Raw genomic sequence first — 15,537 nt, forward strand, 5'->3', positions numbered from 1 at the left:
AACCCAGACAGTGGCCTTGGGGATCATCCTGGCTGACAGGGCCCAGGGGAGCTCTTGGGCAAAGAGACCAGAAGTGGGCCAGGCACTGACAAGATGGCCATGGCTTAAGTTTCCGGAAAGGTGGAGTCCCTGTTTCCTGAGGGGGCTGGCGGGGTCGGATAGCCTGTGTTGGGGAGCCTGGCTCTCTGCCTGATCCCAGGCAGCTTTGGGGCTTTGGGTTTCTGCTCTGTGAAACGGAGGTGGCGGGGATGAAAACAGTAAGGATGGAGTCGGGTATCGGAGTGAGGAAGAGGTGGGGTGGAGGGACCGTCACAATTTTTAGACTGAATAACCTGCTATGGCGGAGGGGGGTGCTGCTGGTGTGGGTGCCAGGCTTGAGGTTGTGAAACCCAGTCCCCTAGGAGTGCCTGTTGGATCCCATTACCCAGCCTCCACCCCCTTTTTAAAAATGGAGAAATTGAGACCCTGGTAGAGGGGGCTTGACCTGCCGTGCTGGGGCGCCTCTCCTCCCCACCGGAAGTAGGAAAGAGGTGGATCCCAGATCCCAGACTGCTCGGAAACAGCTGGAAAGTTTTATCACCCCAAAATGGAAAGACAGATCCAGGTCTGTCTCCCCAGGTCCAGACAGGGGAGCCTGGGGCCAGGCTGAGCACCAGGGCCTCCTCCCTCCTCTCTCGTCTCTGTGTCCGGGGCTAAGACCCAGCCATCCCATGCAGCCCCATGCCCCCTGTAACTTCGTCTGCTCCCCACAAAGCCCTCAAGCTTATCAGCATCACCTGTGTAAAGGGACAGAGCCAGGAGATAGTCCCGCCCAGGCCTGCACCCTGGTCTGTGTGGTCCCAGTCGGTGCTGACCTGCAGCCCCCAACAGGTGGGCGTTGGCCCTGCTTTCATCCCTCCCAGGGTAGGGGCTCACTGACCATGCTCCTACGGCGTGGCAGTGAGCCCTGGGCTCAACAGGAGGGGCCTCAGAGGCCAAGTGCCTCCCCTTTTGGCCAGGGACACTGAGACATAGAGGACGGGGGATTTGTTCACACCTGATGGGGAGCCTTGCTCCTGCTTTCCAGCCCATGTCTTCCCTGCCACGTCCACCCCAGGACCCACGGCCAACATAGTGTGTGGAGGGTGGAGGGGGCGGCCCTGATAACCAGAGCTGCTGTTTACTGGGTATCAGGCACTTTATAGTCTTGTGTAGTGTTATCTGCTCCATTTTCCAGATGTAGCCACTGAGGCCCAGTAGGTTAGTCCCTGCCAAGGTCACCTGGCTAGCTCTTGGGTGGAGAGGTAGGGAAGGGACCAGACTGGTGTTGTCTTCAGACTCTAGACAGGTCCCCTGCCTGTCCTGCCCTGGCCTTGAAAGGACCCAGTGAGGGGCAGAGCAGGGAGGGGCCGCTCATCCAAGCTACCTGGGACCCTCCCGTTTCCCTGCTCTGCCGCCTCCTGGCTCGCAGGGCGGGGCCATGACGCCGGCGGGTGCTGACGGGTGCTGACAGGGCGCTTTGCCTGGGCCGCCCGCCTGGCCGCCAGGAGCCTGACCCGCCTTCTCTCTCCCCATGAATCACCTCTCTTTCCCTCACCCCCGAATCCTCCTCTTGCCCCCAGCACCAGCGCAGGGAGAACACCCTCTCTCCCCATCTGGGATGGAGACCCTGCGGTCCGGCTGCCTGGCCAAAATGCTGGCCCCCTGCCCACCTGGGCCCCTGGGCTGGGGCTGGTGGCGCTGAGTCAGGACAGCCCAGCCCACCGCCTCCTCAGCCTAGACTGTCGTCAGCACAGCGGGCCGACCCGGGGGCAGGGAAGTGACACAGCACACACTCAGCCCGTCTCACTGGGAGTGGCCGTGTTCCCATCAAAGCCAACGCTGAGTTCTCCCCTTTTCCCAGGAGATGAGCGTGGAACTAATGGGCCACAGCATAGGATCCACAAGTACTTGGTCAGGTCCCGGCTCTTCCTCTACCACCTGTGACCCGGCACAAGCCCCGGTCAAGCCATCTGTGAAACGGGCAAGGCACTGGGGCCTTTTAAGGATCTCTCCTACTCTGACCCTCCTCTGGTAAAAAGACTAGTGGGTCCAGAGTCTGACTCCACTGGCAGGTGGTCCTGAGAAGGCCCCAGAGATAGAGGGTCATCTGCCTGCCCTTCTCCCAGCCCCTGGGAGCCAGGGATTTATCTGGGGAAAAACCTGCCATGGGGTTCTAACTGCATACCAGAGGCCGGGCCTGTAGCATCACGCCTGTAGCATCACGCCTGGGCGGCTGCAGCCTCTGCAAAAGGGGTAAGGCCGGGCTGGGTCGGGCTGGGGCTGTGGAGGGCCCGCCTTGGCCAGCAAAAGGGGAGATGCTCTAGCAGGTTGTTCATTCAGGGTTCCCCCCCACGGGACTTCTTCATTAGGGCCCCCGAGGGCAGGGCTGCATCATGTGTGGGTGAGGAATCGGTGGGGTGGGCACAAAGGAGAGTAAGGGGTAAAGCCTAGACCCGAAACCAGATCTTGTGCCCGCCAGGCCGGGGCCAGACCCAGAGATGTTAGGTTTCTTGCTTGGGGCCACACAGCAAGAAGGGACTGGAACCAGATTCCATGGTGCCCGAGTGACCCCACGTCTTTTCTGTCTGGTCCCTGCCTTCCCACGCTGCCATCCTAGCTCACAGCTTGGCTCCAGGAGAATAAAAGAGCTTAATGAGGCATTTATTAAATGCCAGCTGTACCCCAGGTGCTGAGCGGGCACTTTGCCTGCCTGGATCCTCCCAGCTCCACAGCGTAGGTGTGGTCCCGTCTGTGCAGACGAGGGGCTCGCAGAAAGCAAATGACCTGTCACCCAGCCAACACTGGAGGAGCCTTTCTAGGACCTAGCTCTGGGGGCTCTAAGCCCCCTTTCCCTGGAGGAGCAGTGTCTCGGCTGTTCTTTCTGAGCCCTGCCCCTCATGAGAGCCGTGGAGCCTCACTGTGGGCCCTCAGCTTGAATCAGGGCAGTAAAAGTATTTTCATGAGGCTCCTAGACTCTGGGTTCCCGCAGGAGCAGAACTCTGACTGCCCCAAGGCCTGGTGAGCACAAAGTTACAGGGAGCCAAGGCCCCTGAGGACCAGGGACTCTCACTGTCCCCAAACAAGGCGGTACCCTCACAGCCCTGACACCGTGAGAGGCCTTGGGGTGGCCCAGTTGGCTGCTTCCAGGGGCAGCACCAGCCAGCCTCACACAGTGGGTCTGGGGAGCACTTTCCAGCCCAGAGCCCCAGGTGGGGAACCATCTGATAATATAGTCCCAGGTGCTGGCTCCTATCTTCTCCAAAGGTTCCTACCCAGCAGCATTTGTGTCTTAATTGAGGTTGAGGAGAGTGAGGAGCAACTCTGCCAAGAAGGAGGGCTGGCACTTCTGGGCTGGGTGCACGCCAGGCTCCAGAGCGCCCGGGCAGGTTGCCCCACACCAGCCGACCCTGCCCTCCCTCCACGACCCTGGGAGCCAGGGCCTGTCATCACTCCCAGGTCACAGGTGATGACAGCTGAGGTTCAGAGGGGCCAGGGCCTGCTGAAGCTCCACCAGGGTCTTTGTTTTTTCTAGTTGTGGCATGTGAACTCTTAGTTGGGGCATGTGGCATGTGGGGATCCAGTTCCCTGACCAGGGATTGAGCCCAGGCACCCTGCACTGGGAAGGCCAGATCTTAGCCACTGAACCACCAGGGAAGTCCAACATACCAGGGCTTTGAGTGGCAGGCTTGCACTGAGCTTCTGGTCTTGGGGGGTCCAGCAGGCTCGCCCTGCAGCCAAGGGTCCTTCCCCTGGGCCCTCAGAGGTGGGCCAGGCCAGGCCTCTCAGAGGCCCCCTTGCTGAATGACCTCGGGCCTTAGGTTCTTTGTTTGTAAGATGGGGATTGGGCACTGGTCTTAATAAGGCAGTCATATACATGAGAATGCTCAGTGCGGGGAGCTGGACTGCCCCCTACTGGGGCCACACCTCCTTCATCCTGGCAGGCCCTGGCTGGCGGGCTGCACCAGCCTCCTTTGTGAGGTCTGAGTGATCCCCCAGATTAAACGCCACGTGGGGCGGTGGGAAGACAGTCTTTGGTTTTGGGGGACCCGTGCTTGAGCCCAGCTCTGCTGTCGGGCCATGCTGCCCGAGGTAACCGCTCCACCTGTCTGATCATCCGTCCCTTCCTGCTCAGCACCATCTGATGCCAGCACCTGCCCCAAAGGGGCTGTGAGATTTGCACGGGAAAAGCATGGTGTCTGGCACGGATTCAGTAAATGCCAGGTCTCTTCCCTCAGCCCTGTCATCCTGATGGCCTATCCCTGAGGGTGGTCTGGCTTGAGAAGTTGTGAGCCCCCCAGCCCCCATCCTGGAGGAGTTCAAGCAGGGGTTGATGGAACACAGCAGAGAGGACATGGGCCTCCAGTGGCTCAGGAGCCTTGCCCTGTGGGGCTGGTTCTGTGACTCTGGGCAAGTCCTTTCCAGGCCCCCTAAGCTGGGGCGTTAGGATGCTCCATGACCCCACCATGTCTGTTGCTCGTAGATCCTGGAGAAGCTGAGCTCTTAAATGTTTCAGATTGATGAACTTGAGATTTTCCAGTTTGAAAACTCTTGGCTTGTGCGGGCCTGGGTCTGGATCCTGCACCTGGAAGCTGGAGGCCCCTGGGGGCGGCAGGAAGAGGGAGAGGCTTGTCCTCTTGTCTCGTCCACCGGGCACAGCCCTGGTCACCTGACCCCACGCTCTGCGGCCTCTGGTCTCTGTAGCATTCCTGAGCTGTGGCCGATATCTATCAGACTCAGGGCAGGGCCCACGCCACTGGGCTGGGTGGGACCTGCATGTACTTCCTGACCCTGGCCCATTGCAGCCATTTGGCGCTTGGGTGGCCTGAATCTCGTTTAATTGGCCTTAATGAGGCTTCTGTCTTAATGGTGCAGAAAGAAGGTGCCAGAGCTGATGACTGTCAGAGGGGAGGGACCGCAGGTCTTCCAGTCTACTCCCCCATGACTGAGGAGGGAAGCGCTGTGCCATAGCCTCCCCTCCCCGACCCCCCAGCCCCCCAACACACTGTAAAGTGTAGCAGAGCTGGGCGGCCCAGGCAGTGACTCTCTGGGCAGTGCTGATTGCCAGGGCTTTGTTCTAGGACCCAGGGTGGGCTCTGGGAGGCGGCGGGTGGAGTCACAGCTAGAATGGATGCAGGATCCCTTCTGGGAGAGGAGCCAGGAGCAGGAGGCTTCTGTCACCAGCCAACTGTGTAACTCTGAGATGGTGACAGCATCCCCCACCACGCCCCCCACCAGGAAGAGACAGCGGTACAAGTGTCAGCAAGCTAGCCCTGGCTTGAGCTGGCATTGTCACCCTGTATACAGACTTCCTCCCCGTTTGCCGGGGAGGCTGGGGCTCCCAGGAGGCCTCTTCCCCAGGCCTTGCAGGTCCTTTCAGCATCAGGGTGGGGAGGGGAGAGGCACCATGTTGCATCGTGGGAAACTGAGGCACAGCGGCCGGGTCTGCCCAGCCCTGCTGGTGGGGGCGGGGCTGGGGGCAGGTGTTCCACACCCTAGTGAGCGAGGGCAGCCTCAGCTTCCCCCCGCCAGGCTTCAGCCCCTCCACCTGTGTAGGGCTGGTGACAGCCACAGTGCAGGTTGACCAGAGTAAATTCAGCACTTGTTTCCCTGAAAAAGTCCGTATTTCATCTTTGGTTTGAGAGCTGTTTTCACTGGGTAGGGAATTCCAGATTAATGGTTTCTCCATTCACTTGCTCCCATGTCCTCTGGTTTGCGTTGATTCTGAGACGTCTGCGTGGTTCCTCACTGGCTGATGGTCTTTTCCCTTCTGGTTGCTTTTAAGGTTTTCTCTTTTTCACTGATTTTAAGTGATGTGATTATGATGTGTCGTGGTGTGTTTCCTTCATGTGTCCTCTGCTTGGAATTCATCAAACTTCTGGACTTGGGGATAAATGAAAAGTCTAGTGGAAGTGGTAGTTGATCAGTGGTGTCTGACTCTTTGCGACCCCATGGACTGTAGCCCACCAGGCTCCTCTGTCCATGGAATTCTCCAGGCAAGAATAGCTAGAGTAGGTAGCCATTCCTTTCTCCGGGGGATCTTCCTGACCCAGGGATCGAACCCAGGTCCCTACATTGCAGGTAGATTCTTTACTGTCTGAGCCACCAGGGAAGCCCAGTGGTTTCCATCAAATGTAGGAATGTTATGGCCTTTTATTTCAAATGTTTTTCTATCCTCCCTCCCCCATCCTCTGCCTCAGCACCTGCTGAAACTCCAGTTACACGTACTCTAGACCTTTGGAGTTGATCCAAGTTCACTGACACTCTGGCCTTGGTTATTCTGTCTTGCTTTTTTTTTTGTCTTTTCTGTGTGTGTCATTTTGGATAATTTCTACTGATAGATGTTCAGGCTCACTAATCTTTTCTTCTATAGTATCTAATCTTCTATTAGTCCCATCCACTGTATTTTTCATCGTAAATGCTGAAACTCACCTCTTGTGTTTCAATTTGGTATTTGTTTAAAAAAATCTTCTACGTCTCTAAGTAACTTTTTGAGCATATAGGATGAAGTTATAACTGTTCACACTTCTTTGTCTGCCATTTGTATTCGTTCTGGGTTCACTTTGATCGATTTTTTTTTTTTCCTCTTGAGGCTCATTGTTTTCCTGTTTCTTTGAATGCCTGGTAATTTTTGATTGGATACTAGACTTGAAAATTTTATGTTGTGGGAGTTGTTTTTTGTTTTTTTTTCCTTTAAACATTTTGGAGCTTTGTTTGGGGATACAGTTCTTGGAAACAATGTAACACTTTGAGGCTTGCTGTTAAGCTTTATTAGGTAGGACCAAAGCAGATTTAGTCTACTATAGAAGTTGGCTAACAATGGACCAAATCTGGCCTACAGCCTGATTTTGTAAATAATGGAATGGAGATGTATACATTTGTTTATGAGTTGTCTGTGTCTGTTTTTGGAGTTGAAGGGGGTGTCAGAGACACATGGCTTGCAAAGCCTAAGACATTTGCTACCTGGCCTTTATAGAAAAACCTCATGGCCTCGGGTCCAGGGCATGTTTGCCCATCATGTAGGTGGTATCCTTCTGGGGACCCTCTTGCAGGTGCTTAGAGCCTGCACTCTGTTGGGGGAACGTAAATGACTCCTGGTCCTGTGTGATTACCAGCCGTTGTTCCAGCCGCTTCTTTCCAGCAGTTCTGTTCCAGTCTTGGTGGTTTCCTCCACCACCGAGAGAGTGCCTCTCAGTCTCCAGTTGAATCCTCAAGAGGCAACTCTGTGGCATTTTCTCTGTGCAGCCCTCTCCTCTCCTCTGTCCTGAAAATCCTGGTTTCCAGGCTCTGAGCAAACTTCATCTCCTCAACTCCGGGAGCCCCGGGACTCTGCTGTGTCCTGGAGGTGACTGAGGCAGTCCTGCAGCTGACTGCCTCATTTGTCTCCCTTCTGCCCCGGGTCCCTGCACTTGCTGTGCTGCCTGTTGGCCACGGCTTCACAGACTTTTCTGCCTGGTGTTTATTGCTAAGGCAGGTGGGTAAGTGCAGGCTCTGATATTCCCTTGTGGCTGGAAGCGGAATCCCAGGTCTTGAAGGCACTGTACCCACTCTTAGGACAGTCTGCAGCAAGCCCCTGGTGTTCCTATGGGTTGCCCTCCGGTTGGCAGAAAAGGAAGCAGAAATGGTGGGCAGTGATCTCCAGCCTGTCCACCTGAGGGTGCTGTGGGTCCAGAGGGCTGGGGTTGGTTCCGTCCGCTGAGCACAGCTTCTGGACCCTGAATGGCACTGTGCCTGCATTGGTTCACTTCACCTGCCAATAGCCATGCAGGTGGGTGCTGCCATCACCCCACAAGGAAACTAAGGCCCTTCCTGAGGTCACACAGCTTTCTGGGAGGACAGTCTAGAGCCCACGCTGCTACCGTCCTGTGTCCACCTGAGCCTTAGTGACAGACCCAGAGATCCAGACCCACCTCTTGCTTTTCCAGGTGGTGAAAGTGCCCAGTGAATGCTGGGGACTTGCCTGCCGTGCGTCGTGTCTCTGGTGACCTCTGGGCTCCAGGGCAGGTGGGTGTGACTGTCTCCCCTTCCTCTGGGGAGCACTTTGAGGGGAGAGACCCCTGCTGGCCCCTTAAGCTTCTGCAGGCATCTCCGTGGTCTTGGAGTGGGGGCAGGCAGGACCAGTGCAGAGGGAAACTGCCCATGCAGTCCTGGGTCTCAGGGTCAGGCCTTAGAGAGACGGCATGCCACTCAGTGGGTTGCTATGGCTTCTCCAGAAACAGATGTGGGGCCTGCTCACGGCAGCCTTTGAGTCAGGGTTTGAAGGACGGGAAGATGTTACCAGCGTGGAGGAGGAGGGGAAGGTGCCTGGTCAGGAGGACGGTGGGCTCAGCTGAGGCGAGGTCTGGGGTGTGAAGGGAGAGGTTGGTGGAGTCAGAGCCCCTGTGGCTTCTGGGCCTCTGGGGAGAGATGCTCAGAGGCTGGGCCATGGTCTTCCAGCGGCAGGGAGACCCCGGGTCGCCTCACCACTGCCCCTTCTCCCCCACCCTCCCCTGCCCACAGTGCACCTCTGCCCCAGGAGGGGTTCTGTGGTCACGGGGGTGGGGTCTCATGAGCAGCAGCGGGGGTGCCAGAAGCCTCAGGCTGAGAGTCAGCTTGTGAGATAGGAGCCCCAAGCTGGTGGCGCAGAGGGAGGTGGGGCAGCAGTGGTCAGAGCTGCCTCTCAGAACCCGTGGACACAGTGAGAGGCTGCGGCCTGCCTGGATGGGCTGTGTGGGGCACCCAGACCAAGCATAGGAACTTGGGGTTGCTCAGCAGGCACAGCCTTGGGCATCATCATCCCCATTTCACAGATGAAGAAACTGAGACCCAGAGAGGCTGCAGCTCACCCATCCCGGACGGCAGGCTGGGGTCCAGAGCTCCATCTCTCTTCCTGCCACGCCACCTGAGCAGGTCGTTAGGCAAGTGAACGAGTGGCCCTGTACCTCAGTGTCCTCGTCTGTAGAATGGGGGCAATGATCCGCACCTCACAGCATGTCTGAGGACTGGACGAGGTAGCGATTGTCAGGCAGAAGTTGCTTTGGGTGGGGCACAGGGCCCCGGGTTCTCATCTGCAGTCTCTGACCCTAGAGACGAGCACTCAGGTCTCCAGGCCTCTAAGAAAGGTGGTGGGCCCCATGGACAAGCCTCAGACCCCACCCTCCCGAGCACCAAGACCCCTCTCCAGCTCCGCTGGCACCTGTACAAGCCCTTCTTTGACCCCTGGCACTGAGCCCAATGCCTGGGACCCCGTGGGGCTCTACTGGGGAGAGAGGGGCAGGCCCCAGCAGACCCAGCCCAACAGCTGGCGGCCTAGACCGGGCACCCACCTGCCCGGGTGTCGCGGAGAAGGCACATGTGGGGTGGGTCCTGCTGGGTCATGGCATGTCCCCCAGCCCGGGCCCAGGGCACATCCCCTTCTGGCATTGTTGGCGGAGCCTGGACCTAGGCCTGCTCCAGGAGCAGTGTGTTAGCGGAGCCCTCCCCAGGCCGGCATGTGAGGCCATGCCTGCAGAAGGGCTGGAGTCACCATGGGGCGGGGGGTGGGGAGGATGTCCAGGCAAGAGGGTCCCTGCTGCCACCCCTACCCCACTCTGGGTCCCTGGGTTCCTTGGTGGAGCCCAAGGGTGTGCTGAGCCCACCAGCTCTGATGCCGCATCCCATCTGTCCTCTTGTCCACCCCCTCAAGCAGTCTCGGCCTTTGCATACATCCAGGGATGGGGCGCTCATTTCCTCTCAAGACCCCAGCCTATTTGGGGTCAGAGATCATGTCCCTCAGCTGGTGCTGCCACTGCCCCGTGGCCCCCCAGCCCTGTACAGACTATTTCTGCTCCCCGGGCTTGCCTGAAACACCCCTGAGGGACTCAGACAGTGAGTTGTGGTTCCCCAGGAGCCCTGGCTGGGGCCATGTGAGGAGGCTGCGTGTCTGTTCAGAGAGGGCAGGGCAGGGAGGGGCCCCCAGCAGTACTGGCTCTGGTACAGACGTGTGACCAGCGTCAGCAGGGGCCTGGGGCCCAGGAGGAGCCCTGCTGGGCCTGCAGGGGCCGCGTGAGCTCATAGGAGTGTGCGGGCAGGCCCTGGGCCACCTGCCAGGTGGCCTCCTGGCAGGGGTGGGGGAACTCTGGCTCCCCTGGGCCTGGTTGCTTTGAGCCTGTCTGTGCCCAGCTCACTGTGCGGCCCAGTGCACAACCCTGCCCGCCTTTCGATGGAAGACTCTTCCAGGGGGCTCTCAGACCCAGGATGGAGCCATGGCACTGGCCTTAGTGAGTGAGAGGGCTCAGCAGCACTGGACCCTGGTCTGCTGTGTTCCCCTTGCTGCCCAGTGGGGCAGGGAGGGCAAAGGAGAGAGACTGAGTGCCAAAGCCTGCTGACCACTGAGCCCTGCCAGGCCTGGCACCTGCTGACCACCCTACTCCCTGGCCCTGCACTACCAGGGCCCCTGAATGCCAGGCCTGGGCGTGTCTCAGCTGGACTGGGCTGGGCGCACTCTGACCTCTCGGTTCCACCCAGAGCCAGTCCCGAGGCTGAGGTCTGCTGCTGTGGCACAGATGTGGTCAGAGGACAGGAAGAGCACATGCACTCTGGACTCCGTCCAAACCAGACTGGAGAGGTGGCGGCGAGGGAGCCTGTCCAGGGACCAATGACCGGTGGGCGGCCGCAGCCCCCGCCTTCCTCCCTGGTGCTGACACGTCTGGCTCATCTCAGCTTCCTGAGGTGGCGGGTGGAAGGCGTGGCGTGGCCTGCCCGCCTTGGGAAAGCAGCCCAGGAGGGGAAACAGGACCGGGCTCTGAGCCCCAGGAGCAGGGAGGGCCACCCAGTTTTGTGGGGGCGGCCAGGGCTTGAACCCCAGAACTTGCCCCCTTCCCACTGCGGGGCCTTGAGTCAGCTCCTCTGGGCTCCTCAGCACCTTCCCCTTCCCTCCACATTCCTCACCTCCCAGTCACTGGGCTTGGTTTTCTGTGGTCTTGTGTTCTGGAAAAGGCAGGCCTGTGGACTGGGCCTGCCTCCATCCCCTGCTGTCCAGAGAGAGAGTCCAGCCTGTGCCACCCACTGGGCATCTTGCACCCTGAGTGTCGGTCCTATGCCTGCAGCCTCAGGGCCAGGAGAGCCAAGGCCGCAGGGAGCAGAGCCAGAGTGGGCAGGTGTGGGAGAGGGTGGTGGGCATGGAGGCACCTGTCCTCCTGGCTGCGTGCCCTGACGGTCTCCGTTCCTCTTTGCAGGTGATTGCTGTGGTCATGGACATGTTCACCGACGTGGACATCTTCAAGGACCTGTTGGATGCTGGCTTCAAAAGGAAGGTGGCCGTGTACATCATTGTGGACGAGAGCAATGTCAAGTACTTCCTGCACATGTGTGAGCGGGCCCGCATGCATCTGGGGCACCTAAAGGTGAACTGGCCAGTCTTTCAGTTCATTGACAAATTCTTGGAGTACCTGCCATGTGGGTTGGGGCTGAGCATGTAGAGTTCGGTGTCTAGGGCTGCCCACCAAGTGGTCACGTGGCCTCTGCTTCGGTGCCCTGGGGACAGGACACTACCTGTCAAAGCCCATGTGAGGTGCTCCTTCACCAGTGTCTCAAAGCAGCCCATGCCACAGTGGTTGTCTGTCTCTGCTTGCTCACCTCCAGTGACAGGGTGCTCACCCCTTGGCTCTGGCAGCTCACACGCCAGCTGGAGAACTTCAACTCAGGAAGTCCTAAGCCCAAGTCTGTCTCCACATCACATCCACCCATAGTCTTTAGGACCCAACAGAGGAAGCTTCCTTGGGTTGAGGTCAGGGAGGGCTCCCTTGGAGGCTGCAGAGTTGAAACAGACTTGAGGAGCCAGTGGAATAGAAAGGGCCTTCCAGGGAGTGACACCGGAGATGGAGACGGAATTCTCAGGTTGGGCCTGGGTTCCCAGCACTGCTTTGCTGTGTGTGGCCTGGAGCACGTGACCTCCCCTCTCTGGGCTCAGTGGTCCAGTGCAGCGGTCAATGGCCCGTGTGGCTAGGCTCTTCTGCTCAGACACCCTGGCATCTGGTGCCTTACTTGAGGCCTTCCTGGTGATTCAGACGGTAAAGAATTTGCCTGCAATGTGGGACACCCAGGTTCAATCCCTGGGTCAGGAAGATCCCCTGGAGAAGGGAATGGCAACCCACTCCAGTATTTTTCCCTGGAGAATCTCATGGACAGAGGAGCCTGACAGATTATATTCAATGGGGTCACAAGAGTCAGACATCACTTAGCGAAGAACACTTTGGGGGTGGAGGGAGCCATTGCTTGGCACCTGTGTGCAGCTTACTCCCCAGGGTATAGACCAACGACAGCGGATCCTGTCACAGCTCTTGTCCTGGGCCCTTGATATGGTTACTAGGCCCCCCTCTTGGCAGCCGGCAGGAGGGGTGGCTGTTCCACGTTACCAACTGGGGATGTGGGCACTGCCAGGTGTCACCCCTGCCAGTGAGCAAGGCATAGGCGCAGGGCCAGCACGAGCCCTCTGGCTGAGCATAGCTTCCAATGGGTCAGAATGCCTTGGGCAATGCCAGCCCTCTTAACGAGGGGCTGGGTTCCAGCGCCCATAATTAGTTGGCTTTGTCCAGTGACCCCCGTCCCAGCTGAGTCCTTTCAAGTGGGTGTGAGCTCTCCCGGCAGTGCGAGTCTCTGGCTGTTGGGACATTTTTATGTGGTCTCGCTGGTGGGCTGGCCCGCTGTGGTGCCTGCCGTGTAATTAGTACTGAGTGCCAATTCCCGGGGTGGACAGCTCAGGCTGGGAGGTCCAGGGTGTGGAGGAGGTAGCTTCTGAAAGGTGACCGCAGGGGCCTTGTCCTGTGGGCAGGAGATCACAGAGCCTCAGGGCTCTCGTCCAGCCCACTCCTGTGCTCAGAGGCCAACCGGCCCCCTCCTGCTGCACCCCTGCCCCGTGCCTGGCAGGGACCCTGAATACATCACAGCTGTCTACCTTCTGAGTCCCCCACTCCACGTACAGATGAAGAAACAGGGAGGAGGCTAGTCTGTGCAGAGGCTCCAGTGCCCCTGCTCTTCCAGCAGGGAAACCCTGATGCAGGTTCCTGGAAGTGCCCGGAGCTCCCAGAAGTGGGCAAGTGGGGCAGGCCATCCAGACCAGGCTTCCCAGGACGCTCAGGGAAACTGAGGCCAGAGGGAACCTGTGACTTGCCCAGAGGCGTTCTACCAAGTTGGAGCTGAACTTAAAAGTCAGTGATGGGAGGTCGGCGCAGACAGGGCCATACACCCTTGGTGCCCAGTGTCCTGGACTGAGGCTGAACCTGGCAGGCGGTCACCCTGGTATTGGCCATGCGGCTGCCCCCCTTCTGGTGCGAGGCCCACCTTCCTGAGCCTCCAGGGCTCCGTGGCCACCAGGATACCTCGTTGGGTGGTTTGAGGGTGAAAGCAGATGAATGATGGCTCTGAAGTTGCTCTGAGCGACGGGTAAGCACATGGCTGCAGCAGCAACAGGAGTTACAAACCCCGGGCCCTGAGCTGAGGGCAGGAGGCTGGGAACGAGGCCCCAGCCCAGAGCGTGGCCCAGCCTGCCCCGCTCACCCTTCCCTGCTCTGCAGAAGATGGCGGGTCCACAGGATGACACACTCTGGAGCTAGACACTGTGGGTCGACCAGGTATTTTCACTGGAAGGAATGTGTGACCCTGGCCGCCTTGTTCTCGCCTCTGAGTCCACCCCCTCCCAGCCCGGGCAGGGAGCCAGAGGCTCCTGTTGGCCCAGCCCTGGCCAAGTGTCACCTTGTCGAGAGCCTGCCTCCCTGCCCGGAGGCTGGCTGGGCCCAGACCTGTCCCAGGAGCACTTCCTTTGCCGGTAATCCCGGGGCCCGCCCTTGGGCCTGCCGCCCCTGCCCAGCTCTGCAGTGACCTGCCCTCAGGTCATGGGACCCAGGGTGCAGGTTGTCCCTGCTAGGGTCATACTCACGACCATGGCGGTGCTGGGCGCCAGTCTGAGGGCAACGCCAGGGGCCAGGCCTGGGCCACAGCTCTGCCCTCTAGCACTGTAACCTTGGGCAGAGACACTAAGGTCTCTGGCCTCAGCCTTTTTGCCTGAAAATTAGGAATATTGTCACTTATTTGGCAGGGCTTCCATGAAGAGTTAGGTAGGCCTGTGAGGGCAGGGTACTGGGTCCTGAACTCCTTTCCTTCCTGTCTGCAGTTGGGGCAGCCGTGGCCCCAGCTCTGGTGTGAGTGCCACGATGCTCCCCGCGCCCCTCTGAGCTGTGGTCTGGCTGGTGACCCCTCACGTCTAGCTCTCAGGGCAGCCCCCCAGCCGAACCCCTGAGCTGACACAACACCGTCTGAAAACAGCTGCAGTATTGCTTGGACTCAGCCCACTCTCAGGAGGTGGGAGGGTTGGCGCCAGCCCCTCCCCCGCCTGAGGCTCCCAGCTGTCCCCAGACCCCCGCCCGCCTGCTCAGCTGGGCCCTGACTCCCCCAGGCCCAGGGGACGTGGGCACAAGTGCCCACACTACACATGGGAACAGACCTCGAGAAGACGACCCCAGCCTCTGACCCCATGCCCAGGACTGGGCACATCTGGGGTGACTCTGGGTGCTGAGGGGTGCCCAGGCCAGGGAGCCAGGCCTCGAGGTCACCACTTAGGATGGCACCAGAGCTGTGAGATGCCTGGCTGCTTGGAAAAGCTAGCTGGCTTTGTGCAGCTGAACTGGAAAAACCAGCAGCCACCCGGGCGAAGGCTAGACCCATTTCTGAGGAACAAAAGAACCCCACGCAGGGCGGCCATGGGAAAGTGCCAGCTGAGGATGTACGGATTCCAGCTCCTCCTGGACAGGCTGGTCCCCGCCCCCTTCTGGTACTTGGGCCTCCCCTTCTCCTGACCTGCTTTCTCGGACCCTGGCCTGGCTCTGCAGGGGACTCAGGGCACTTTTTGCTGGCCGTGACCCGGAGGGCACTGCGGTACCTGCATCTTGCAGGTGGCGGACAAGGATGCTGCTCAGCAATCGCAGGACAGCCCCCAACAGAGAACTGCCTGGCCCAGAATGTCACGAAGCCAATCGGCTTGGCCCCAGGGAGGAGCCAGGAGCGCCCCACCCCTGCTCTGTCCCCTGCCCCCAAGGGTGCATCCCATCCCAGCTTCACTATTCCTGGGGGACGCCAGGGGGAGTGTTGGTTCCCCCTGCCCCATAAAACAGACCCTTTAGAAGAAGGCACCTGGGACACAGCTGTCTGTCCCCAACCTGGCCTGAACTTGCTGTCACCCATCAGCCCTGCTCAGCGTGGTCTCTGGACCTCCCCATGCCTCCTCCAACCCAGAAGGTGCCAGCAGGGCCTAGAGGGTGAAAGAGCCGCCAGGGTGCAGGTGCGGGCTGTCGTCAGTCCCTGGGGACTGGACCCTGTCCACTGGGAGGCCTTGGGCAAATCAGTCTGCTCCCTAAGCCACCTGACCATTGTGTATGGCCAAGCATCCCTGCCTCCCTGGGCCCGAGTCCACACCGTTCCAGATGTTTTCCACTCCTCTGTGTCCCTCCCGCTCCTTCTCTCTGAGTAGAAGGGAGAGAGAAGGGAGATGCCACTCCCATCGTGTTG

The 15,537-nt window shown here is 59.3% G+C and overlaps 2 protein-coding genes across 4 annotated transcripts in view; one reads left to right on the forward strand and one right to left on the reverse strand.

The window, feature by feature from the left end:
* Window positions 1-15,537, reverse strand: part of SLC5A10 (solute carrier family 5 member 10) — a 55,001-nt gene that overhangs the window by 17,107 nt on the left and 22,357 nt on the right. The window lies entirely within an intron of this gene.
* The window catches only part of FAM83G (family with sequence similarity 83 member G), a 29,131-nt gene that overhangs the window by 2,122 nt on the left and 11,472 nt on the right, over window positions 1-15,537 (forward strand). The window contains exon 3 of the mRNA XM_027517181.1: window positions 11,214-11,381. Coding sequence (XP_027372982.1) covers window positions 11,214-11,381 — 168 coding nt within the window. The remainder of the gene's footprint in view (window positions 1-11,213; window positions 11,382-15,537) is intronic.

This window comes from Bos indicus x Bos taurus, chromosome 19, assembly GCF_003369695.1.
Source record: "Bos indicus x Bos taurus breed Angus x Brahman F1 hybrid chromosome 19, Bos_hybrid_MaternalHap_v2.0, whole genome shotgun sequence".
NCBI classification, from domain to species: domain Eukaryota; kingdom Metazoa; phylum Chordata; class Mammalia; order Artiodactyla; family Bovidae; genus Bos; species Bos indicus x Bos taurus.